Source organism: Cucurbita pepo, chromosome LG18, assembly GCF_002806865.2.
Source record: "Cucurbita pepo subsp. pepo cultivar mu-cu-16 chromosome LG18, ASM280686v2, whole genome shotgun sequence".
In the NCBI taxonomy this organism is placed as follows: Eukaryota; Viridiplantae; Streptophyta; class Magnoliopsida; order Cucurbitales; family Cucurbitaceae; genus Cucurbita; species Cucurbita pepo.
The window spans coordinates 3139374-3165361 of NC_036655.1; the positions used below are offsets into that span (position 1 = coordinate 3139374).

Below are 25988 nucleotides of genomic sequence, written 5' to 3' on the forward strand. Positions count from 1 at the left end.
GTCTCCATATATAGTGTCGTAGTAGTTGGTAGACATGAGAGTTACTCTCTCATGATTATGATTATTGTGCTATATGGAACCTGGTAGAAAGTTGTCTAACTACTCTCTAAAAGTAAACTGTATCGATTGATAGGATTGAAACGATTATGATTACGAGGTCACGCTTCACCTATGTATATAATTTAAAATGACGGGATGCAATAGTTTAAAGGGAATAGATAGATTATTTGAACGTTGTGAACTCAATAACCGAGATAAGCTCCATGTGAACATTAAAATAACATTCCAACAATATAGATGAGTTCATATCAGCCGACCAAGTTAGAATATGCATAAAACATAAGAAAAATGAGTAGAAACAAAAACAAATAAGTATAAAAAAAAAAAANAAAAAAAAAAAAAAAAACTACAAATTCATAAATGTGTTGACCTTGAACCTTATAAAAAGGAGGGAACGACAGGCTTGAGTCTATTAAGAACAAAAAAAAACCTTTTATCTCAAACACTCTCCAAGATCTAAGCACTCAAACCCTTGTTCCTCTTGAAGCTCAATGGCTAGCGGTAAGTGAATTACTTTCTTTTATTTTTGTTCGTAGTCCATCGTTACATCATATTTGAGATCTCACGTTAGTTTGAGAGGAGAACAAAACATTCTTTATAAGAATGTGTTAAGAATCACAGATCTCCACGATGGTATGATATCGTCCATTTTGAGCATAAGCTCTCATTTTGCTTTTGGCGTTTTCCCAAAAGGCCTCAACCAATGAAGATGTATTCCTTAGTTATAAACCCGTGATCATTCCTTAAATTAGCCAATGTGAGACTACCTCCCGACAATCATCAATAGGATCTGGAAACCTCTCCCAAGCAAACACATTTTAAAAACTTTGAAGAAAAGCTCGAAAGGGAAAGCCCTCAAAAGAGAAAGTTTCAAAAAAGACAATATCTAGTAGCGGTGAGCTTAGGCCGTTACAATTGTGTTCTTCCTTAAATTTTGTGCTTCATGTGTTTGCAGTTATCGATAGCAGCAGTCAGCCAGTCGCCATAATAAGACGAAGCAGCTTTCCTGAAGACTTTGTATTTGGAGCAGCATCTTCAGCTTACCAGGTTAAGTAAAAGTTGCATAGACTGTAATGTCCCACATTGGTTGGAGAGGAGAACAAAACACCTTTTATAAAGGTGTGGAAACCTTACCCTAGTAGACGTGTTTTAAAGCCTTGAGGGAAAGCTCGAAAAGGAAAACTCAAAGATAACAATATCTACTAGCAGTGTGCTTGTTAAGATCAAAGAATGAGTATTGATTTGTTATGGCTTGTTCAGTATGAAGGGGCTGCCTTTAAGTATGGCAAAGGGCCAAGTATTTGGGATACCTACACCCACGAACACCCAGGTATGTCTCTCTCAATGTTGCTTATTTTGTTGAATTCCACACATAACTATGGATCTCAATGTTGTTTATTTGTTAAATTTCAGAGAGAATTGCTGATCACAAAAATGGAGATATAGCTGTTGATGAGTATCATCGCTATAAGGTGACTAAAATGGGAACAAACAAATCCCATAATTCTTCAAACTATAGATATATAAATCTTAATCAAATCCCATAATTGTTTACAATGCAGGAAGACGTAGGCATCATGAACAAAATAGGTTTTAACGTTTATCGATTCTCAATCGCTTGGTCTAGAATTTTTCCAAGTAAGAACTTAGAGATGAACAAATCAGTGTAACAATTCTATTTTAATTAATATTTTCGAAGCTTAATTTTATGAACATTAATGTTCTTGATGAAATTTCAGCTGGAAAGCTTTCTGGGGGTGTGAATCAACAAGGAATTGATTACTACCATAGTCTCATCGATGAACTGCATGCAAATAGTGGGTTATTAGTGATTAATCTCATTGATTATGTTAAGTAAGTTTTATTAATCTCAAAATGAGTCAACTAATCATGTGGCTGTGTTTGCATTGGTAGAGATCAAACCTTATGTCACACTATTTCATTGGGATGTTCCTCAAGATTTAGAAACCGAATATGGTGGCTTCTTGAATAGTCAAATTGTGTAAGTAATTTCTATACCATTATCATATTCCCCTCCATTCAAGAGTATCAATTATTAGTACCAAACAACTTATATATTCAATTCAATCCATAAAAATTTGTTTAATATTTTGAAGAGAGTGATAGCAACATGGGCTCTTTTAGGACTAAATTATTTATATGTAGGCTTTAATTATTTTTATTTTTTTTTGTTTGTTTGTTTGACTAAGAGGTTTAAATTATCATGATCATTAATGCTAATGGATTTACATAATCTAATAACACATTCACTAAAAATATTCAAATTAAATTAATATTGTAGGAAATATTTTTTTAGTCTTGTTTATTACCAAAATAAATAAAGTCTTTAGGTTTTAAAACGCATCTGTTCGGGAGAGGTTTCTACACCCTTAAAAGGAATGTTTCATTCCCATCTTCGACCGAGGTGGGATCTCACATCCCACATTGTTGAAGAGGGGAATGAAACATTCCTTATAAGGTGTTAAACCATTTCTCTAGTAGACGCGTTTTAAAATCGTGAGGCTGATAATATCTACTAGAGTTTAGGCTATTACAGATAGTATTAGAGCTAGACACCGAGCAGTGTGCCAGCGAGGATGCTGGTTCTCAAGAGGGTGGATTGCAAGGTCCCACGTTGGTTGGAGAGGGAACGAAACATTTCTTATAAGGTGTGGAAACCTCTCCCTAGTAGATATATTTTGAAATCGTGAGGCTGATGGCGATAAGTAACGAACCGAAATAGATAATATCTACTAGCCGTAAGCCTGCGCTCTTACAGGAGAAATTTAAACAAAACTTTGAATGGACAACAGTGTTCAATAAATTTGCATCAAGAAAAAGTGAAATGTTTTGAAAGACATGAAAAGTAATGGTGCAAATTATTTGCAGAGATGATTTTCGAGACTTTGCTGAGTTTTGTTTCAAGGAGTTTGGAGAAAAAGTGAAACATTGGATAACCTTAAATGAACCAGTCATGTTCACATTCAAAAGCTATGTAATTGGAGAATACGCACCCGGTAGAGGTGCAGAATGGGATCCAAGTCGCTATCTTGCTGGTAATTCTGGCACCGAACCATACATTGTTGGTCACAACCTAATTCTTGCACACGCCGCGGCTGCCAATCTTTACAAGAACAAATATAAGGTTCTCTTTTGTTGTTTAATAATGTTTAAGTTGGGAGCTCATGTTTATGCCATATTTAAATTGAATGGTACTCTTAGGAAGACCAAAAGGGCGAGATTGGCATCACATTGACATCAACATGGTACGTACCATATTCAGATTCTGAGGAAGACAACAAAGCTAGAGATCGAGCTTATGATTTTTCACTTGGTTGGTAAGTAAATTAATATCTCTAAGAACTCAACATTTTGTTGCAAATATATGACCAAATAATTAAATGCATTTAGGATGTTGCATCCACTCGTTTATGGAGATTATCCGGTGAACATGTTGGCTGTGGGGAATAGATTGCCCAAATTCACAGACGAAGAACGCACTCTCATCACAAACTCCTTTGATTTTCTTGGATTAAACTATTACACAGCCAATTATGCAAAAGATAATCCCAATGATGTTCACCCTGAACCAAGCTATTTGAATGATATTCATGCAACTCTTTCAAGTATGCACTTTTTCAAATATACTTTCTCATATCACATATCTATTCTACGATTTGAATTTTTATATAATATCTTTGCATTGTAGCGGATCGTGATGGAGTCTCGATTGGTCCAAAGGTAATAGAGTTCCAACTTTCTTTGAAGAATTATAACAATAATAGTGTTTCAAATTGTTATTTTGACATTTAAATTCATTTTATGCCTAATTAAATCCAATAATTGTCTATTTGTGAATGGTGTAGGTGAGTCCATCATCTTGGTTAGCTGTTTATCCCAAAGGAATAGAAGACTTGTTGTTATATATAAAGAAAAATTATCACAATCCAATTATCTATATTACAGAAAATGGTATGGAAAAGAAGTTTATAATTTAATTATATATGTTTAATTAGCTTGCTTATTAATTAAACTTTACCATGACAGGATACCTCGACTACGATAGCCCGAATGTTGAAGATTTAATAAGAGACGAGGGCAGAGTCAAATATATTCATGACCATCTCTATTATATTCATAAAGCATTGAAGTAAGTAACAAAGAAAAAGATTAAACTATTAATTACTTGTTTTTAATTATGATATTTTAGTGAAACGTATATTCCTACTCTTTGAACATTAATTTAATTGTGTTATATTTTGAAAAATGGTGTAGGGATGGTGTAAGGGTTGGTGGCTATTTTGCATGGTCATTATTGGACAATTTTGAATGGGCANAACTGTTTAAAAAATATTAATGGGTTGTTTTAACTAGATCCTGGTTAAGCTTGACCGATTTATTGACCCTTTAGTGTAAACTTTTCTAGTAGGATCAATGGATTATAAGTTTTATACATGTATGGAGTGTTTCAAACCAATGCATCTACTAACTAAAAGAAGTTTAAAATCCTTGTCACTAATTAAGATTAAGTGAACATGTAGTAGGAATATCTGAAGAATTGTTTGATGCAAGAATTGCTTAAACCATAATAATTAAAGTNTCAAGAATAATTTGACAAGAGAGCCGAAAAACTCAGCAAAATGGTTTCACAATTTTCTCAAGACCTGAAAATGATATATAAAGTTGTGTTTTGTTATTGCAACCTTCTAGAGCACTGGGAGAAGATACTAAATAAATGGCAATGACCAATGCACTTATTTTTGACGAAGTAAATCTATGTTTTCTATTGATGGCATGAAGTACAATAAATTCCTTATCCCTTTCTTGGCTCTTAATTTTCTTTTGAATAATAATGGTTAATTTTGTTTCTAGTATTTTCAAGGCCGTAAATGATGATGAGTTTGGCTGAAATTGTGGTGGGTACATGTTACACCCTGAAATTTTGAGGCATAAAAAAAAAAAACTAAAAACTATGTAATGCATGAAAATAAAAGAATTCGGTAACATATATTTAGATATAAAATTTTCTTGGAATTTTAAAACTTTACCTACAAGAAAAAGAAACCAAAAGTATGTTTAGAGTGTAACTATACATGTGTCAAATTCATACAATGAGGAAAAGGAGATCCGGATACATGGTGTATGATAAATGCCAACTATACATAAGTAATCTAGACAGATGCCTCGGATCAACATTTCCTCTGTGACTTTCAAGTTCTTGAGTACCCCAACGCTATGATCTCTTCCTATAATTCACGATGTGTTTCATGTATATATGCCATACAAAATTGTGACACATATTCAGCTAAGGAAATGAAGACACTCCATAGGTGAAAATTGCACTATCAAAGTACTTTAGTACAACAATCAATTAGAGAGGAGGCGACATGGAGGATGAAATAATAGCAAAGTATCTCGATCATCTCCAAGATGAGGTACTTTTAAGGATGAAAGTTTTTTTTTTTTTTTTTTTTTTTTTTTTTTTTTTTTTTTTTTTTTTTTTTNTGACCGATTTATTGACCCTTTAGTGTAAACTTTTCTAGTAGGATCAATGGATTATAAGTTTTATACATGTATGGAGTGTTTCAAACCAATGCATCTACTAACTAAAAGAAGTTTAAAATCCTTGTCACTAATTAAGATTAAGTGAACATGTAGTAGGAATATCTGAAGAATTGTTTGATGCAAGAATTGCTTAAACCATAATAATTAAAGTCTCAATTTATTTAAGTGCATGACTATGTATGATTATATGATGCATGTACTATGGTATGTTTATGTGTGGCATGTGCTAAAGATTTAACACAAATATATGATATGATTAAGAGGTAGTTGACATGATTTCAAGTCTAATGAGAGATTAAAGTTGCGGTAGGAATGAAAATGTTTTATGTAGCACATATCACTCGACTAATATTTTATATTATGAAATTTAATGTATTTGTGTAATCATTTAGTCATGAATTATTAATTCAGTCATACAAACACGCACAGTTATGATACTTCATTCACGTTCGTTTCTTTTTTTACAAGTTTTGGTCATGTGAGCACGTGCAAACATATAGTTTATGGATTATGGAGTATGATAGTGATTCTCACCTAGTAAATCCACGTGCATGAGTGTAGTTTCTTAGGTCCCACCAATCAATCATTATTGAGTTATTATAGACATTACATGTACTTGTGTAGTTTCTAAGTCCAACCGTGAGCTATTTAATAAGTATTTTCAAATAAATTTTTTTGCAAGAAGACTCTAGATAGATGACAACGACTATGGTAGAAGCCATGAAACAGTGCATTATTGTCGGTCTTCGCTGTTAATAATAATAAAAAGTTCACATTTACTATCCATCGTATTTTAAACATTTACCTGCAAATGAGCTGCCAAAAATAATTCTTAGCTGGTAGAGTTAGTTGCACATGGCTGCTTGCCTTGGTTGAGCTATTGTTGTTTTTTCTTTTTTTACTCTTGATCCGAAACAACTTGAACAACGCACATGATTAACTAAAATAGTATGATGGATATCTGTTGCCATAAGATATTTACACATTTTGGTTGAAATTTGAACAGGATACAAGAGAGAAAAATATAAATTTTTTACCATCTTAGCTCATGAATATTGAAGCCAACATAAGAAAAAAATTTCATCACACATTTTATGATATAAAAACATTCAAATCATAAGGAGTTCGCGTTTAACAATATGATATCAGATCGAGGTTTGTATAGGTTGTCTAATCTCTTTAAATTCTTAGTATGCTCCGTGGTTGCAGCTTTATCTGATCTTCCACATCATAAACAATTTCTTGAGATTATTAGTGAGTGAGTTTTTTCGTGTCGTGAGTAGTCCGTGACTCCCAAGTTTTGTGTCAAAAAAAACTTGTTTGGTATTACTGATGTATAGACAACCGGATGGGTAATTTCTAAATCCTTGAAAGAATTAAGAAAATCAACAACAACAACTAAAACACGTGGACAACATGCATGATGTCCTATTTACAAGAACAAGATCTTTGGGAGGTCGTTGGCAGAAGCAAAATTATGGTGTTGGAGAATTCTAATGGCACCTTGCGCAAATGAAGAATCAAATCAGACAAAGCAATGTTTGCCTTGAAAACCACAATTGAAGAAGAGGTGTTAGAGCACATTTGGGATGACAATACACCAAAAGAAGCATGAGACACATTCGTGATGCAATTCTTAAAGAAGAACATTTGAGATTACAAGACACCAAAAGTAGCATGAGACATATTCGTGATGTTGTTCTCAAAGAAAGATGGTACGAGGTTACAACTTCTGGAGAACAAGATTTTATCAATCTCACAATACGACATGATGATTACTCAATACTTTTACAAGATCAAGTCGATCTGTTGGGTAGACTCGAAGTCTGTCATTGGAGAAGCTCGAATAAAGAGGATCATTATCCACGAATTGCAACCAGAATATAAAAATTTCATATTACTGTACAAGGATGACTCGCTCAACCATAACTTGTAGAGTTTGAAAATTTGTTAGTCAGCCCATAAGGCATGCCTAAACAAAAGGGTGAAGAAGAAGCACTCTACCCAAGTGAAAGTCAAAGAAACAAAAAGTAGTCTATCAAACGTGGATACAAAATTGTGACAAAATAAGAACCACGGAACTGCACAACCTGGGAGAGCTCAGAAGAATGACAACAAGAGTTCTCAAGGGAAAGATTTGAAGGTATTTACTACAATTACAGGACGAAGAGTCACATGTCCAACAATTGTTGGTTCAGAAAAAATTCCGTCGAAAGCAATGTGGCAACCTCCACAAAGGAGACGGAGGATGAATGAGATTCAAAGGTACTATGTGTCATAGAAGAAGACGAGTATTTTAGGAATAAAGATACCTAAATATTTTAGGAAAATGATTTAGGTATTTGATGTATAACTTGTCTAGTCTCTCCTATAAATACCCTCCACTCTACTAAGTTTTCATCCCAAAAAACCCAAAAAATCACATGCATTCTTAAGTAAAGCAAAGTGTAATAGTATTTGACAGAGTGTCTTGTAATCTCTTCTCGATTTGTGTTCAACTTTTCACCCTACCTACAAATCACCTGCTGATATTATGCTCCTCAAAATTTAAGAACACAAAATTAATTCTTTTAGTACAATAAAAGTATAATACGAAAATTTTAACATAAAGACAAAGAAAAAGACTTCGCGCCATTTATTGATACGAAACACAAAACAAAAAGATAAAAGGTTCAATTGCTTCTAATGCCTACTAAGGTTGCATGACAAACCAACATTCTAACATGATAGAAGAAGCAAATGGCATTGGAGGGTTTGTGAATCATATTTAAGTGCTTAGAAAATTGTGTAACCACTTTGCTGAGTCTTTAGAGATTCTTTTCAAGCCATTCTTGTAATCAACGTAGACGACACCAAAGCGGACGGTAAATCCACTCGACCATTCAAAAACGTCCAATAATGACCATGCAAAGTATGACTTTACTCTTACACCAGCCCTACAATATTGTTCAAAAAAGGAGTTAGCACCGAACTATTTCATCTCTAATTAGCACCAAACATAGTTCTAAAAATGTATTCTCTAATTACTTACTTGATTGCATCGTGTAGATTCTTGAGATGGTTATGATAGTATTTAATTCGAAAGAAGTCCCTAAGTAGTTTGTCAACGTTGAGGCTATCAAAATCGAGTGATCCTGAAATGCAAAATTTGATTCATTAATAAGGTACGTAGATACGTTTTTTCTTTTTTGTCTTCAAGATGATGTAAAAAAGTGATTTTTATACCATTTTCTGTGATGTAGATAACCGGATTTTTATAAACATCCTTTATATAGATCATCAAATTTTTTAACCCTATTGGATAAGCGGCCAGCCAAGATGATGCATTCACCTGTAAAGACATGGATTACAAATTATTAAAGTAATCACGAATCAATATAGTTAAAAAGACATTATTGAAGGGAAGTTTGCACATTAAATTACCTTTGGACCAATTGAGACTCCATCACGGTCAGCTACGATCCGAACCCATCATTACACAAAATCAAATGAAATATAGTTAAAATATTTTATTTGCATGAGAAAAGAAATATGAATTTAAACAAAAGATAGTTATTTTTGAAAGAGTTTGTCCATTTTTATTTAAAATAGAGTGAACTATTAGAAAGTTTAAAAGTACATTAACTTAATTAAATTCGTACTTGAAAGAGTGGCGCGAATATCGTTCACATAGCTCGTGTTTCCACTGGTTGCATTGGCATCGAATTTGGCATAATTAGCTGTATAGTAGTTTATGCCAAGAAAATCATAAGAATTTAAGATCAAAATTCTTTGTTCGTTTGTGAATTTGGGCAATCTCTCCTTCACAAGAGTTCTCATGCTTGGTGGATAATCTCCATACACGAGAGGATGCAAGAACCTACAATATTACTCAATTAATTAATTTGGGAACATGGATATAATTTGTTTTTTTGGAAATTTTAAGGTAGNTGTGTATTAATTTACTTACCAACCAAGAGAAAAATCAAAAGCTCGACTTGTAGCTTCTTTGTCTTCTTTAGCATCGGAATATGGGACATACCAATTCGAAAACAATGTGACGCCAATTTCACCTCTTTGGTGTGCCTACATGTTAATTCAATATATTTAAGAAATTATGATATGAAACAAATGTATATATACCGGTAGATATTGTCCGCTTTGACACGTTACGTATCGCTGTCAATCTCATGGTTTTAAAATACGTTTATTAAGGAGAGGTTTCCACGCTCTTATAAAGAATGCTTAGTTCCCCTCTTCAACCGATGTGGGATCTCACAATCCACCTCCCTTGGAAGCCCAGCGTACTCGTTGACGCACCGCCTGGTATTTTTTTCTCATACTATTTGTAATAGTCCAAGTCTATTGCTAGCAGATATTGTCCGCTATAGCCCATTATATATCGTCATCAGCCTCACAATTTTAAAACACTTCTACAAAATAGAGATTTCCACACTCTTATAAATAATATTTTGTTTCTCTATCAATTTGAGATCTCACAACTATTATTGTAATAATAAGGAGATAACCTGATATTTAGTCTTGTAAACATTAACAGCTGCAGCATGAGCTAGAATTTGGTTGTGACCAACAATGTATGGTTCGGTTGCAGAATCTCCACCAAGGCAATTAAATGGTTGCCAAGAAGAACATCGACCAGGGGCAAATTGTCCAAACACATAACCATTTGTAATGAAGATGTATTGTTCGTTGAAGGTGATCCAATGCTTCACTTTATTTCCAAACTCCTTGAAGCAAAGTTCAGCGTAATCTCGAAAATCATTTCTGCAATGAATTTCTACAATCAATACTGAACTATGTTCATATCGGTAAAAATTATTGATCGATAATGTCATCTTACCATTTTTTATTATTATTATATAATAGTGGAAAAAATCGAAATAATTAGTTACTCACATAATTCGATCATCCATGAACCCTTGATATTCATCTTGTAAAGCTTGGGGAAGATCCCAATGAAAAAGTGTGACATAGGGTTTAATGCCTACGAAGAACATCGATGAAATCACAACCACGTCATATGTTGACTAAATTTGACCAAAATGTTTGAAAACATCAATAAGATTTAACCAAATATTGTGATGATACCAACCATGGGCAAGGAGCTCATTGATGAGGTTGTGGTAGTACACAATTCCTTGCGTATTCACCCCACCACTAAGTTTTCCCTCTACATTAATAAAGAAGGATTATAATGTTAATAACAAATGTAATCATAAGGTAGTTTTATTTATGGATCGTCGTCAACTTCAGGATTTTAAAACATATTTGCTAAGGAGAAGTTTTCACACTCTTGTAAAGAATGTTTCGTTCTGTTGCCTAACTGATATGAAATCTCAAAATAATATTTTTTAAATTTGTACCTAAACCGACAATATAGTATTTGAAGATAGTATGTTTAAATAATTAGTAAAAGGATGTTTAATTTTCTTACTTGGCAAAAGTCTCGGCCAACTTATTGAGAATCTGTAGGCATCAAAACCTATCCGTTTCATAATGGCAACATCTTCCTGTAATACATATGAAGAACTATTAATTAGTTTCACATTATAAAAAAGAGATAAGAGATATTAAATTTTGTTCGTGGAGAAACACCAAGATAAATGATTTTACTATTAGAATGTCTGAAGACTAAGCTAGATGTATTGAGTCGGGTTGTTGCACTAACCTTGTAACGATGGTACGAATCAGCAGCTATATCTCCGTTACTGCGATCCGCGATTCTTTCTACAATTTTCCAAAAACAATGTAAATTAATTTTTCTAATATCTTTTAGAGAGAATATTTTGAGAGAGAAAGAACGAACCTGGATGTTGGTGAGTGTAGGTATCCCAAATACTTGGACCCTTTCCATACTTGAAAGCAGCACCTTCATACTGAACAAAGTTTGTAAAGAAACAACATGACATCAATGTTTATGCATTTTGGAGAATCAAAATGAAAAAATGAACAGCTTTTTTGGTTCACCTGATAAGCAGAAGAGGAAGAACCAAAAACAAAGCCTTTAGGAAAGCTGCTTCGCCTTACAGCATCGATGGGATGGCTTGGCTCAACGGCGGCCTTTGAGACCACTAGAGTGACAAGCATACAGGCAAGAGAGAGGAGGTTTGAGGTATGCTTGGAAGCCATCGTTACCAATGGGTATTGGTTTGATAGTTGAGACTTCCACTACTCTCTAACTAGCTTTATATAGAGACATTGGGAGAGAGTTTAGATGGTTACCATCTACTCTTCTTCATTATCTCAAAACAAAAATTTTAAATTCAACAAAACCAACGTTTTCAATAGTAAATTTCATAAGTTTTGAATTTAACATAAATAATTAATTCAATGGGAGATCTAAATCTAGTTAAACTACTTGGACAAGAAAAATAAGGTGGATTGAAATTAGCTTTCAATCATTAAATGGTTTATTATATGGTCAACTTCAAACAAGTTGATACTAAACTTGTAACTATTTTATAGTTCTTGAAGACCATAGGATCTGTGTGTCGGTCTAAGTCCACTGCTAGCAGATGTTGTTCTTTTTGTGCTTTTCGTTTTGAACTTACCCTTAAAGTTTTAAAACGTATTTGTTAGAGAGAAGTTTCTACACCTTTGGGACAGGTTCTCACACTCTTATAAAGAATGGTTTGTTCAACTTTTCAACCTATAATCCACCACTTTTGTGACCTAGCGTTCTTGTAGGCACTCATAGGGGCCCAACGTCCTCGCTGACACACCGCTTGATGTCCACTCCCTTTCGGAGCTCAGTGTCCTTGCTGGCACACCACCCAGTGTCTAACTCTAATACCATTTATAACACCCCAAGACACCGCTTGCAAATATTGTCCTCTTTGGGCTTTCCCTTTTGGGATTCCCTTCAAGGTTTTAAAACGTGTATGCTAGGGAGAAGTTTCCACACACTTATAAATAATATTTAATTCTTCTCTCAACCCATGTGGGATCCCACAATCCACCTCCCTTCATTTTCCAGCATCGTGCTCACACTCCTTTCTCTCTCCAATCAATATGATATCTCACACTGTATAAGGGTAGTTGCATTTTTATATTTTGTAAATCTTAAGTTAGATTAGTACATCATTTAAATCTTTTCTTTGGTTTTATTTATATTTCACCTGGACTATTTTTCTTTTAATACAAACGTTTAAGTCCACGACATCGTTCTATAACTTATTTTAAATGAACGTTCCTACTTAAAAAGATCATGTCATGCATATCGTAGCAACTCTATTTCAATACAAAAGTATGGTCACTACGTCCTAACGATTTCAAAGCTCTTAGATACGAAATTAATACAAAACTCCAAACCATTTTTAAGGCGGTTGAATTTAAGGAAGCTATTCATAGTATAGATATCTAAATATCTTTTTTACATACATAGCATGGATTTGGGCGTCAACGTCTATAATGTTTAATACTTCAATTTTTAGGTTTATTGTTGAACATTAATAATTTCGTACACGTAAGTGGTAAGTTGGAAGGTAGGAAGACAAATTGGAGAGGGAGAGGATATGGATAAGTTATGACCCACCAAGAAATACCAAAAAAAAAACGTGGGCTGCTCAAATTTGAAAAGTATTTTCTCAAAACTAACTAAATTTTGTTTAATTTATTTCTTAAGAAAATTGAATTTTTAGAAAAAAATTGACGTATATGTTAGATGAAAGTCCCACGTCGGCTAATTTAAGAAATGATCATGGGTTTATAATCAACGAATACTATCTCCATCGTTATGAGGCCTTTTGAGAAAACCCAAAGCAAAGCCATGAGTATTAGAATTTTTAGAAAAAATGAACGTACCGTTGTAGAGATCCGTAATTCCTAACATAGTATTAGAGCCATGCTAATAGAATTCTCAGATGTCGAACAAAATATTGTGAGCCTTGAAGGCATAGTCAAAAAGTACTAAAGTATCGGACAAAGGGTATACCTTGTTCGAAGACTCCAAAAGAAAAAAAAAAAAATCGAGTCTCGATTAAGGGGAGACGTACTTTGTTCGAGGAGAAAGAATATTTTAACTTAACTCTAAGCTAATTTTTTTAAATTAAATTTTTATTAATTTAGCATAAATTTTTATTAATTTTTTACTTTTTTTAACTCTATTTCTTCACGTGAATGTGGACCCCACTTGTTTAATGTATTAATCTTGTCAGATTGTCAGCTCCAACTCACAAATTTGGATCCCAAATTTAGGACACAAACAAACAAAAAAAAAACATTTTTTTTTTAATCTTCTAATTGTTTTTTTTTTTTTTCTCTTTTATTTGTTTATTTGGGTGGAGGAAGAGAAAAGAGACAAAATTAGAAAAGGGATCCGAAGTGTAACCAAACATTCAATCATTTTCTTCTTTGTTAAAAGGACAATAATGTTTTTTTTCGGTTAAAAGTGTCCTGAATTGTCATGAATAGTTCGTTCATGAATTCGTGCAATTTTTGGTACGTTCTCGATTCTATTCATGCATCTATTAAGATTTATTTGGTTCATCTTCCATATTGATACATGAATCAAAAATAGGTATTGCTATGTTTATATAAAGGTTTGTCTAGCATTGTTATGAGATGTGAAGTTAGTGTCATTTTCTATTTATCCAGAGGCAATTTGGAAGAATTTTATAAATGAGACTGTGTAGTGTGAGAGGTACACTTGTAAACACTTTGGTTATAGTAATTGACTCTCACCTATGGATGTAGGAAATTTCTTCTCTTCGAACGACATAAATATTTATGTCTCTATGTTCATATATGTTTGTAGGTGTGTCGCTTCCGCTACAACATAGAGATCCGTTATGAATGGATATTTATTATAATAAAAACAAACAGTATTTTTTTAAAAAATGTATCTAACTGACTAGTATCTAATGTCGCTATCTCTTTCTCTCTTTGGTCCCTTCGACGCTCATTTTGGTTCCACCATGCAGCACCCTGGCGCTACGAACTCCTTGGATAACTGTCAAACTCTAATTGTCCTTGTCATTCACGATTCCACGCAGTTGATTTTGCATATGGACAAAACTCATCTTTTGTTTTCTACCGTACTTCAATGACTTAACTCATATCCAATAATGCACTTGCCAAGCAATAGGCATCTAGAAATGTGTACCATCGAGTTTGATTAAGGTCAAATAAGATAGTGCATCGTGATGACTTCAGGAGTTACTGTTGTGTATAGAAAAGAAGTTAAGAGGCTATACTGTAATTACATAAACCTGTTCTAAGAGAGGACGAAGGACTACATCAATTGTTTACTCATAATGAGTGCTTATATCACGTGTGGAAATGGTGAGGGCTCCTTGAACAGATTTGCTACACTGATAACCCACCTTAAGAGGAGGCGAGTGACCACGCGAATAAGCTACCTATATAATTAACCAATTGCTATTTTCAAAACCGAGGGTAAAAGACAAAATGATGACATAAACAAAATAATAATAATAATAATAATTATTATTATTATGTTTCCTCACATGAACAAATGCAACTACCCTAACAAAAATATTTTTTTATTTTTTATTTTTAATTTAAGAGTAGTTTTTATAAATTTTAGAGTATTTTTTAAGATAAAGTGCAAACTTTAAAGGTATATTTATTAATCTAGATTATATAAAACGATACATATTTATTATATTTGTTTTAATGAGGCTCATTTTCCCTTGACACTCGGTGTGTTGCTTCATCACGAGGCGTTTGTTTACCTCTTGCTATCGCAAAATTTAAGACGGTAATATTTGAACTTTTAAAAGAATAAAATTGAAATTATAATAATAATAATAATAATAATAATAATTGAGTATTTATTATATATAAAAAAAAATGGGTCCTTCCCGATGTATTATTGGATACAAGTTGAAGACTATTAAAAGATTGTCAGCTGTAACCTATCTAAGTAGATAAGGTCCATATTGAAATTAGTGAGTTAAGTCTTCTAGGATCGTGTCATAGATACACATGTTATGAAGTGTCATTAGTGTATTACGTGGAAATTATAGAAATTATCCGATAATAAACTTATTAGGAGGAGTACAGTCCACATAATATCTATAGTTTGTAAGCATATGAGTCAGCTTTTTCGTTAGAACTACATGAGAACAAAGTATGGTTTCTACCTAAAATCGGAAAGTTTTAAAGATATTTTTAATACAAAAAATACGAAGATTTCAATGTTTTTATATCGTTAAATGTGTCGTAAAGAAGTTTCGTACGTAAATTTCAATAATCATGTGCCAAGATGGTAATACTTCTATGTTGGATCTCATTCAAACTTCAACAAAAAAACAAAAAAAAAAAATGTTTAAATATCTTACGACAACAGGTTTTCATCACATTATTTTAGTTAACCAAGTGGGTTGGTTGTTCTAGTTGTTCATCGGAATCAAGAAAAAACGTCAAACATGAGCAGCTCAATCAAGGCAACCAGCCATGTGCAACCATCTCTATCAGCTCAATTACCCAAAGGTTTAAATTACGAGGGATATTAAATTTAATATTTTCAATAGTTATCACTTATATTTATATATAACAACCTTATTTGTAACACGTGAGGAAATCGTTAATTAATTTGAAACAAAAATAGTTTAGATCTTACAGAACTTGTCAAATTTTTAGTGTAGATCATTGGAAACTTAAAACTATAAAACTAAACACTAGTGGTAAATAAAATAACTAAAATTTAGATTCAAATGAGTCTTCAAAGAAAGTAACATGGTTGACTAAAGCAATAGCCGACTGTCTGTCCCATGGCCCCACGCCAGCCGTTGTCACTTGTCTAGAATCTTATTGTCTTTATCAAAAAAAAAAAAAAAAAAAAAAAAAAAAAAAAAAAAAAAAAAAAAAAAAAAAAAAAAAAAAAANTTTAAAATATTTAGTAAGTGAGCCCATTGTTGCATAAGAAAATGCAAATACGTGCCTGAATTATGGGATCTAAAATTGTGATTGATCTTGGATTATACTTATATTTTCGAGTATGACTAGATGTGTAATACTTCTCAATATAGGTGTTCTCACTTCTTAAGAATTAAGACTATCATACAGATCAACACGAGTTATTCGAATATGTTTTGTTCTCATTCACATGCATCCCAGAAAAATTCTAAAGAGGTTACCCTCCCCAAGTAAAGCACACTTAACCATAGAATTCTTATAATTGAACTATTAAAAAGAAAAGTGCAACTTGTTAGTATAGGTAGTGACGAAATCAGGATTCAAAATTTGGATTCGGCATTTGATGGCATTAGCATTCTCCTAAATCCCCTGCGATATGATCACGTTACCTACTCCTCACTTCTTAAGAGTGAAGACTATCACCACATACCATCACGATTCCTTCCAACATGCTTTGTCCCCACTCACAGAAGTCACCCACTATAGAATTGCTTCAAGTAATGCACGCTTAACCATGAAATTTTTATGATTGAGGCATCGAAAAGGTAGGTACACTTTGTTGGTATATGTAGTGACTTTCAATTATTTTATGTCTTTATTAATCATTCTATCATCTGAATCACTTCCATTCTGGTGTAGTTATAGTTCATTCATGTATCCCTCTTTTTCTCGAGTGTCACAAGAGAGTAACCGACTACAACTTAATTTGACCCATTAGACCTATCAATCAAATACACTATGGGACAATGAAAATGAGAGAGTAATATCTCAAGGGAGATGAGAAAAATTGAGAAAGAATTAAGAGGTTATCACTAGACAAGGTCCTGTGAATCAGTTAACGAGAGACAAAGGAGAAGGTTGCGTACGGAGGCTTTGCATGCGGCTTGAAGTGTTGACAAAAACTAGCGACGATCGAGAGCAAACCTTCAAATAAAAAATCGTTGTGGGGTCAGATCAATTGAATTCTTTTGGTCTTGAATTGGTTCAAGGCTCTTTTATTGATAGTAAAATTAGACTTTATTGGAGCTCGAATAAGTGAACGTATTGTTAGAACGCCTTGAAGCTTCGTTGAATGAGTTAAATGTTGTATGATTAACACATGTTATAGTATAATGTGATGCATGTGCTACTATGATGATAATCGATAATTACTAAGACAATGCTATGATTTAGTGATACAAAGATGTTTTACCTTCATTTGAAAAATAAGAGTAGTACGTGACTCGAGTATTTTAAGAAATACTCAGTAAATAACTCAATTATTGATATCGAAAAATGCATACACAAACAATCATGGGGGAACCTATCCTTCATAAAAAACATTTCATGGTTTTGAACTCTGCTTTTTCGTCCGGGCAAAAAATTGAACGTATAGTACTTCTCTACACACGGCCCACGTACGCGCACATGAACTCACCAAGTGGGCGTATACGTATCTCTTGGGCATACCCTTCAACTAGTGCACGCTCATGCTATTAGAGCCATAGAGGAGAAAGGAGCCAACATAATATCATATCATATATTGATATCGTAATGTACGCGTTCATACTCATCACAACGGAGAAGTATCCCGATGCACATGACATATAAAATACATGAGGTCCTTCAGATTTTAATTTATGACATAAACATATGATGCAAATTGTACCTTCATTATTCATGAATACACGTGGCGTAACAATATTTCACAATCATGAAGTAATCATGCTAACATAGTGTGCATGACATATCATATATATATATAGGTATTATGCATCATATGACATGGAAGTCACAACCAGATCCATAACATAACATAAACATCTAATAATCTAACTTACAATATAACGTATTATAACATAAGTCATAGCATACTTAGTCATAGCACAATATACCACAATACATGCTATATAATCATAGACTACTACATATGGAGGGCATCAGAGCATGTCTCGTTCATACTTTATTTAATTCATCCAACCAAGCAAATAGTAAGACTAATTTATCTATGGAGTAACTTTCCCGTAGACTATTATGTGAAAAAAAAAATATAGGGAGTAACTTTCTAAGGTTAAACTAAATGAGTTTATAATGGATACTTATTAAACACACTCTAAAGTTCAAGCTCCAACTTTTTAAAGGTAGAAAATCAAAATGCTACAACTCTTACTTAATACCACCGATAGAAAACATAACGTTCTTTATTTTACTTCATACCTTCGATAGAAAACATAAAGTTACTTCGTCAAAAATAAAAGCATTTGTCATTGCAATTTATTTAGTATCTTCTCCTAGTAGTAAGTGCTCTAGAAGGTTGCAATAACAACACACAAAATGATAATATAGCATACAATACGGACGGTTTGTGTATCATTTTTAGGTCTTGAGAAAATGGTGGAACCATTTTGATGAATCTTTCGGAATTCTCATCAAATTCTTGTTGAAATCAACAAAGATGAGACCAAAGCGCATAGTGTATCCACGTGCCCATTCAAAGTTGTCCAATAATGACCATGCAAAATAGCCACGTACCCTTACACCATCCCTACAACAATTTCCAAAATATAACATAATTACAATCAACTAATGTTCAAATAGTAGGAATAGAAGTTTCACTAAAATATCATAATTAAAAACAAGTAATTAATAGCTTAATCTTTTGCTTTGTTACTTACTTCAATGCTTTAAGAATATAAATGAGATGGTCATGAATATATTTGGCTCTGCCTTCGTCTCTTATTAAATGTTTAGCATTGGGGCTATCAAAGTCGAGGTATCCTGCCATGGTAAAGTTTAACTAATGAGCAAACTAATTAAACATATAATTAAATTATAAACTCCTTTTCAATACCATTTTCTGTAATATAGATAACTGGATTGTGATAATTATCCTTTATATATATCAACAAGTCTTGTATTCCTTCGGGATAAACAGCTATCCAAGACTTTGGATCGGCCTACACCATTCATAAATAGAAAATCATTGGATTTAAATAGGCATAAAAGGAATTTAAACTTCAAAATAACAATTTCAAACTAATTCGAACGCTATTACTTTTGGACCAATTGAGATTCCATCACGATCAGCTACAATGCAAAGATATTATATAAAAAGTCAAATTATAGAATAGATATGTCATACTATAGATGAATTAAAATGTATATTTGAAAGAGTGCATACTTGAAAGAGTTGCATGAATATCATTCAAATAGCTTTCCCCTCGGTGAACGCTATTGGGATTGTGTTTTGCATAATTAGCTGTGTAATAGTTTATGCCAAGAAAATCAAAGGAGTTCATGATGAAAGTGGTTTCGTCCTTTGTGAATTTGGGCAATCTCCACCCCACCAAATCTCTCATGCTTTGTGGATAATCTCCATAAACAATTGGATGCAACATCCTAAATGCATTTAATTATTTGGTCATATATTTGCAACAAAATGTTGAGTTCTTAGAGATATTAATTTACTTACCAACCAAGTGAAAAATCATAAGCCCGATCTCTAGCTTTGTTGTCTTCCTCAGAATCTGAATATGGTATGTACCATGTTGATGCCAATGTGATGCCAATCTCGCCCTTTTGGTCTGCCTATGAGTACCATTCAATTTAAATATGCATAAACATGAGCTCCCAACTTAAACTTTATTAAACAACAAAAGAGAACCTGATATTTGGTCTTGTAAAGGTTGGCAGCCGCGGCGTGTGCAAGAATAAGGTGGTGACCAACGGTGTATGGTTCGGTGCCAGAATTACCACCAAGATAGCGACTTGGATCCCACTCTGCACCCCTACCGGGTGCGAGTTCTCCAGTTCCATAGCCTTTGGATGCGAACATGACTGGTTCATTTAAGGTTATCCAATGTTTCACTTTTTGTCCATACTCCTTGAAACAAAACTCAGCAAAGTCTCGAAAATCATCTCTGCAAATAATTTGCACCATTATTTTTATGTCTTTCAAAACATTTCACTTTTCCTTAATGCAAAGTTATTGAATACTGTTGTCATTCAATCTCGCCGCTAATAGATATTATCTTTTTATTACCATCAGCCTTAGGATTTTAAAATATGTCTACTAAGGAGAGGTTTTCACACCTTATAAGAAATGTTTCGTTCCTCTCTCCAACTAACGTGGGATCTTGCAATCCACCCCCGTTGTCGACCAGCATTCTCGCTGGCACACTGCTCGATGTCTAACTATAATACCATTTGTATCAGCCCAAAGTCCAGTAAATATTGTCCACTTTGGGCCATTACGTATCACTATCAACCTCATGGTTTTAAAACACCTCACGGTTTTAAAACGCGTCTACTAGGGAAAAGTTTTCACATCTTATAAGGAATGTTTCGTTCTCCTTTCCTACAATGTGGTGGTCGGAGAGGAATGAAACATTTCTTATAAGAGGGGAAATGTTTATGGTAGATGCGTTTTAAAACCTTGAAGGGAAAGTTCAAAAAATACAATATTTGATAGCGGTTGACTTGAGTTGTTACAAACATTGTGAGATCCACATCCGTTGGAAAGGGGAACTAAAGATTCTTTATAAACGTGTGAAAACCTCTCCCTAGTAGACACTTTTTTAAAATCTTGAGAGGAAACTCGAAAGGAAAAGTCGAAAGAGGATGGATCTCACGTAAATAATTATGAAATTTTCTCCAAATTCTTACAAGTCCAAAATCAAATTTGTTTATGATTGAAGATTTTAGTTCTAGAAATGTAAATCTAAAATAAAGCCATTGTTACTAAAGACCTTATTTATTTTGGTAATAAACAAGACTAAAAAAATATTTTCTACAATATTAATTTAATTTGTATACTTTGTAGTGAATGTGTTATTAGATTATGTAAATCAATTAGCATTAATGATCATGATAATTTAAACCAAAAGGGATAATTAAAGCCTATATATAAATAATTTAGTCCCTACAAAACCCACGTTGCTATTGTTATTGTTGGATGAAAGTTCCATCCGCTAATTTAGAAAATGATCATGGGTTTATAATCAAGGAATACTATCTCCATTAGTACGAGGCCTTTTGCAAAAGCTGAAAGCAAAGTCACGAGAGCTTATATTGAAAGTGGACAACATCATATGATTGTGGAGATTCGTGATTCCTAAATTGAGGGAAAATACGATAATAGTATAGAAATTTACTTACACAATTTGAAGATTCAAGAATCCACCATACTCGGTTTCTAAATCTTGAGGAACATCCCAATGAAATAGTGTGACATAAGGTTTGATGCCTACGTAAATGGAAATTATATGACTCATTTTGAGATTAATAAAACTTAGGTTAACATAATGAATGAGATGAATCAGTAATTAAATGAAGAATAGAAGAAGAACCCACCATTTGCAAGCATTTCATCGATGAGATTATGGTAGTACCCAACTCCCTGTTGGTTCACACCCCCACAAAGCTTTCCGGCTGAAATTCAACAACAACATTAATGTTCATAAACTTAAGCTTCCAAAATATTAATTAAATTCACCTCTAAGCCCTTACTTGGAAAAATTCTTGACCAAGCAATTGAGAATCTATAAACATCAAAACCTATGTCCTTCATGAGGGCAACGTCTTCCTTATAGCGATGATACTCATCAACAGCTTTGTCTCCATTGCTGTGATCAACAACCCTCTCTGAAATTTTAACAAATAAACAACATTGAGACCCATAATTGTGTGTCCAATTCAACAAAATAAGCAACATTGAGAGAGAAATGGAGATACCTGGATGGTTTTTAGTGAAGGTATCCCAAATACTTAGCCCTTTGCCATAATGAATACCAATACCTCCATTGGCATAATCATAAACAGCACCTTCATACTGATCAAACCATAACAAATCAATACTCATTCTTTGTTCTTAATTTATTATTGTTTTTATATGCAACTTTTACTCAACCTGGTAAGCTGAAGATGCTGCTCCAAATACGAAGTCTTCAGGAAAGTTGCTTCGTCTTATTAATATAAGCTGACTGCTATCGGTATCCGTAACTGCAAACACGTGAAGCACAAAGTTTAGGGAAGAACGCAATTGTAACGGTCTAAGCTCACTGCTGTCTGAGGTGAGTTTTTACTTTTGAAGGCTTTCTCTTTTGGGCTTTTCTTCAAAGTTTTTAAAATGTGTATGTTAGAAAGAGAATTGTTGGAAGCTAGTCCTACATTGGCTAATTTAGGAAATGATCACGGGTTTACAAGTACGGAATACATCTCCATTGGTTGAGGTCTTTTGGGAAAACGCCCAAAAGGAAAAGCCTTCAAAAGTGAACAATATCATATTACTGTGGAGATCCGTGATTCCTAACACATCGTTGTAAAGAATGTTTCTAAATATTTATGACAAAATATTTGAAATGAGAGTATTTCGTTAAGAATTTTGGATGGAAATTGAGATGTAGAACCGAACTAATATGATGGAATGATGGACTACGAAGAAAAATAAAAGAAAGTAATTCATTTACCGCTAGCCATTGAAACTTCAGAGGAGCAAGGGTCTCGTTAAGAAAGCTTTTTTTGTTCTTAATGGATTGAAGCCTGCGGTTCCCTCCTTTTTATAAGGTTCAAGGTCGTTCATGATTATTAAGTCTAATTTAATAAAAATAAAGAAATGTCGAGAAACCATAAGTCTGACATTTGAGGATTCTATTGGCATTCATAAGTTTAGAGCATGACTCTGATACCATGTTAGATGAACACGACCCTCCCCAATTGATATTATCCACTTTGAGCATAAGTTCTCGTGATTTTGCTTTGGGCTTTCCCAAGAGGCATCATACCAATAAAAATAGTATTTTTTATTATAAACACATGATCATTCCCTAAATTAGCAATGTGGGACTTTCATCGAACATATATAAATTACTTTCTTAATAAATTAGACCTGGAAAGTAATTCATATATATGATTATTAAGGTCGTTCATGATTATAAGGTTCAAGGGGTCATGGTAAACTGTCATAAGTTTTTTTATTTAATTTAGTTATTAACCGTTTAGATTAAAGAAGAATATTATTAATTTGGTAACGATCCTTATTTAATTCCTTAACTTTTGATGATTCAAACAATTACCAACGAGGTTGAGGGTATGGGTTTTGTCACACTTAATGGGTACAAACAATTTATTAGGAGCAACTACTTTGCCCGCAAAAAATACTTCAACCACCTATATGCCAAAAAGTTTTAAATGTTCACACATGACAATATAATTTATTAGGAACAACTACCTCTGTCCGCTAAAATATAATTCAATCACATATATACCAAAAGTTTTAAACGTGTCTCAACTCCCATAAAAAAATCTACCTCTTGTAATGGCTTTTTTCACGATTTTTATTTTAAAAATAAGGTCACTCCTCCATTATGTACAAGTTATTTGGTTAGCGGTTAGCTCGTGTTGTCACACTTAATGGGTACAAAGAATTTATTAGGAGCAACTAGTTTGCCGGCTAAAAATACTTCAACCACCCGTATGCCAAAAAGTTCTAAATGTTCACACATGACAATATAATTTATTAGGAACAACTACTTCTGTCGGCTAAAATATAATTCAATCACATATATACCAAAAGTTTTAAACGTGTCTCAATGTCCATAAAAATAATTTCAAATGGTGTTATGGACTTAAACATTTAAAGTAAACCATCAAAAAAAAACACAAGAAAAAATAGTAAAGCAGAAAATAATAACCAAATGGAAAAACAAATCAGTGGTCTACTCTAACCTAAAGGCTACAAAAAGACATAACGCAGTTACTCTAACACTGGTTTCATAGCCTTCATTGCGACACCGTCGTCATCCATGCAAATGTCTTATCTTTACCTGAAATGTAAGAGTAGCACATAACTTATTTTAAGAAATATTCAATTTGTAACTCCACTATCGGGATCAAGAAATGCAAACACATGCAATCTTTTAACCTATCATAGCATGACATTAGGCAGCATTCTAGTTTGGGAAAGATCAGATGTATAGTACATCTTTACATATGGTCAACGCATGCAACTATGGACTCACTAGGTGGGCTCGCACACCCTCTAGCCTGGTTTGTTGGACTAGCACTCACTAACAGGCTCTTGTCGAACATCACTGAGGGAAAGGGCCCTCATCGCATCCTCAACCTAGTAAGTAGCCATAAGCCTTACTCTAGCCTCTAGGAAGTTCAAGTCTTGGTTCCACGACATTGTTAATGGGTCTCGAAACTGAAGCGTATCCCTAGAGATTTGTACTAGTTTTCCAATCTTTCTTTTCTTCGACTAAAGTGGCTAGCCTTATTTATGCCAGAAATGACAAAACTTCATAAGTTGTGAAACCGTGTGGCTAGATCTAGATCTGAACTTAGAACAACAATATGAACATTTAGTTTACCTACCAACCAAAAGAGCGACTCTTGTTTTTTTGTCTGCCTCAAAATTTTGAATATTGTACCTACATGTTGATTCATTACCATAAATCACACCCTTTTGGTCTTCCTAAGAATTCTACTTAACTAGGGTTAGCTTGATTTAACCCGGGTTAGCTTGATTTTTGGTTTGAAAGATGATTTCAATTGGTATAAAAGTAGAAGATTTACCATAATTCTCAACTTAAACTTTGTTAAACAAAAACGAAACCATAGAATTGAGAAACGAATCCAATTATCTTGGGGTAAAATTTTGAGTTCAATTCAAGAAGCCACCGTATTCGATTTCTAAAGCTTGTGGAACATCTCAATGAAAAAGTGTGACATAAGGTTTGATTGTTTAGGCCAATAGCACGAGAGTAATTGAGAGCTGACACCAGGTATATTTTGATGCATTTTTTGTAGGGTGAATACAGACATGATTTTGGTGATCAGACATATGGTATCGTGGAGAGTTCATATGGTGTTCTATTGACACCAAATTTGGCGAGCTTTGATATTTCATATAGACGAACTTGACTTTAGAATTGCATGCCCAAATTTTCTTCGAAACTTCGACTTTCGAAGTTACGGCCTAACTCTTCAACAAGTGTATCTCTGAAACTCATGTCGATATCGTTACGTCTGTCTTATCTTACTTATGACTCGGCTTGGTAAAGGTGATAAATCTGGATCACTCTCATTTTCTTATTCTTACTTTTTTCCATTGAACGACCCTGTTAGAGTCCCCCACAATATATAATTGTAGGTATGAAATACAATTTTCAGTAATGAACGACTCAACTCGTAAAAATTTTTCCTATTTCTTTTCTAGAAATAACTTCACTGCATTTCTTGGTGTCAAAACAGGTTAAGATAGAGAATCTATTCTCTTAAAAAAAAAAAAAAAAATGATCTTGGAGATTGTGTAATGCTTACTCTAAAACTATTTGTTTATACAGTAGTAATATTCTTTGTTTCTCTCTTCATTTTCGGATTCCTATCTAATGACCCGGGACGTAATCCGGGACGTGAAGAATAAAACAAATGATTTTTTTCATTGCTTGATTTTGAAATGTTCTAAAAATTTTATCTATTCCACATCTTTCCTAAACTATAAA

The 25988-nt window shown here is 33.4% G+C and overlaps 3 protein-coding genes and 1 long non-coding RNA gene across 4 annotated transcripts in view; 2 read left to right on the forward strand and 2 right to left on the reverse strand.

The window, feature by feature from the left end:
• The window catches only part of LOC111780498 (furcatin hydrolase-like), a 29680-nt gene extending 25291 nt beyond the window's left edge, over window positions 1-4389 (forward strand). The window contains exons 2-10 of the mRNA XM_023660921.1: window positions 1474-1532; window positions 1623-1698; window positions 1800-1877; window positions 1975-2062; window positions 2950-3205; window positions 3283-3398; window positions 3472-3686; window positions 3770-3801; window positions 4336-4389. Coding sequence (XP_023516689.1) covers window positions 1638-1698; window positions 1800-1877; window positions 1975-2062; window positions 2950-3205; window positions 3283-3398; window positions 3472-3686; window positions 3770-3801; window positions 4336-4389 — 900 coding nt within the window. The 5' untranslated portion in view covers window positions 1474-1532; window positions 1623-1637. The remainder of the gene's footprint in view (window positions 1-1473; window positions 1533-1622; window positions 1699-1799; window positions 1878-1974; window positions 2063-2949; window positions 3206-3282; window positions 3399-3471; window positions 3687-3769; window positions 3802-4335) is intronic.
• Window positions 4390-6803: 2414 nt separating this feature from the next.
• Window positions 6804-25807, forward strand: LOC111780509. Its single transcript, XR_002812853.1, has 4 exons — window positions 6804-6815; window positions 16803-16807; window positions 19745-19746; window positions 25548-25807. It is a non-coding gene; the product is annotated as an uncharacterized LOC111780509 (long non-coding RNA).
• LOC111780502 (beta-glucosidase 12-like) lies at window positions 8229-11800 on the reverse strand. The gene is made up of 13 exons (XM_023660928.1): window positions 11593-11800; window positions 11432-11501; window positions 11294-11352; window positions 11060-11135; window positions 10718-10795; window positions 10522-10609; window positions 10134-10389; window positions 9575-9690; window positions 9267-9484; window positions 9049-9080; window positions 8851-8956; window positions 8657-8759; window positions 8229-8561 (listed from the first exon to the last, which is right to left on the reverse strand). Exons 1-13 carry the CDS (start codon window positions 11752-11754, stop codon window positions 8393-8395), a joined length of 1533 nt encoding a protein of 510 aa, XP_023516696.1. The 5' UTR covers window positions 11755-11800; the 3' UTR covers window positions 8229-8392.
• LOC111780504 (beta-glucosidase 12-like) lies at window positions 18657-23012 on the reverse strand. The gene is made up of 13 exons (XM_023660930.1): window positions 22953-23012; window positions 22394-22485; window positions 22219-22315; window positions 21994-22128; window positions 21838-21915; window positions 21643-21730; window positions 20150-20405; window positions 19958-20073; window positions 19667-19884; window positions 19541-19572; window positions 19337-19442; window positions 19161-19263; window positions 18657-19030 (listed from the first exon to the last, which is right to left on the reverse strand). Exons 1-13 carry the CDS (start codon window positions 22960-22962, stop codon window positions 18862-18864), a joined length of 1500 nt encoding a protein of 499 aa, XP_023516698.1. The 5' UTR covers window positions 22963-23012; the 3' UTR covers window positions 18657-18861.
• Window positions 25808-25988: the final 181 nt, after the last annotated feature.

Excerpts from the sequence above, each read along its gene's own strand:
- LOC111780502 (XM_023660928.1), bottom strand. The coding sequence starts at position 11,754 with ATGGCTTCCAAGCATACCTCAAACCTCCTCTCTCTTGCCTGTATGCTT. Across the intron at positions 9,691-10,133 it reads TTTACAAGACTAAATATCAG|GCACACCAAAGAGGTGAAAT; the intron begins GTTATCTCCTTA and ends ATTAACATGTAG. Across the intron at positions 9,081-9,266 it reads TATTCGCGCCACTCTTTCAA|CTGACCGTGATGGAGTCTCA; the intron begins GTACGAATTTAA and ends TTCGGATCGTAG.
- LOC111780504 (XM_023660930.1), bottom strand. Across the intron at positions 21,731-21,837 it reads CGATGAAATGCTTGCAAATG|GCATCAAACCTTATGTCACA; the intron begins GTGGGTTCTTCT and ends CCATTTACGTAG. Across the intron at positions 20,406-21,642 it reads TTCTTGAATCTTCAAATTGT|AGATGATTTTCGAGACTTTG; the intron begins GTAAGTAAATTT and ends AATTATTTGCAG.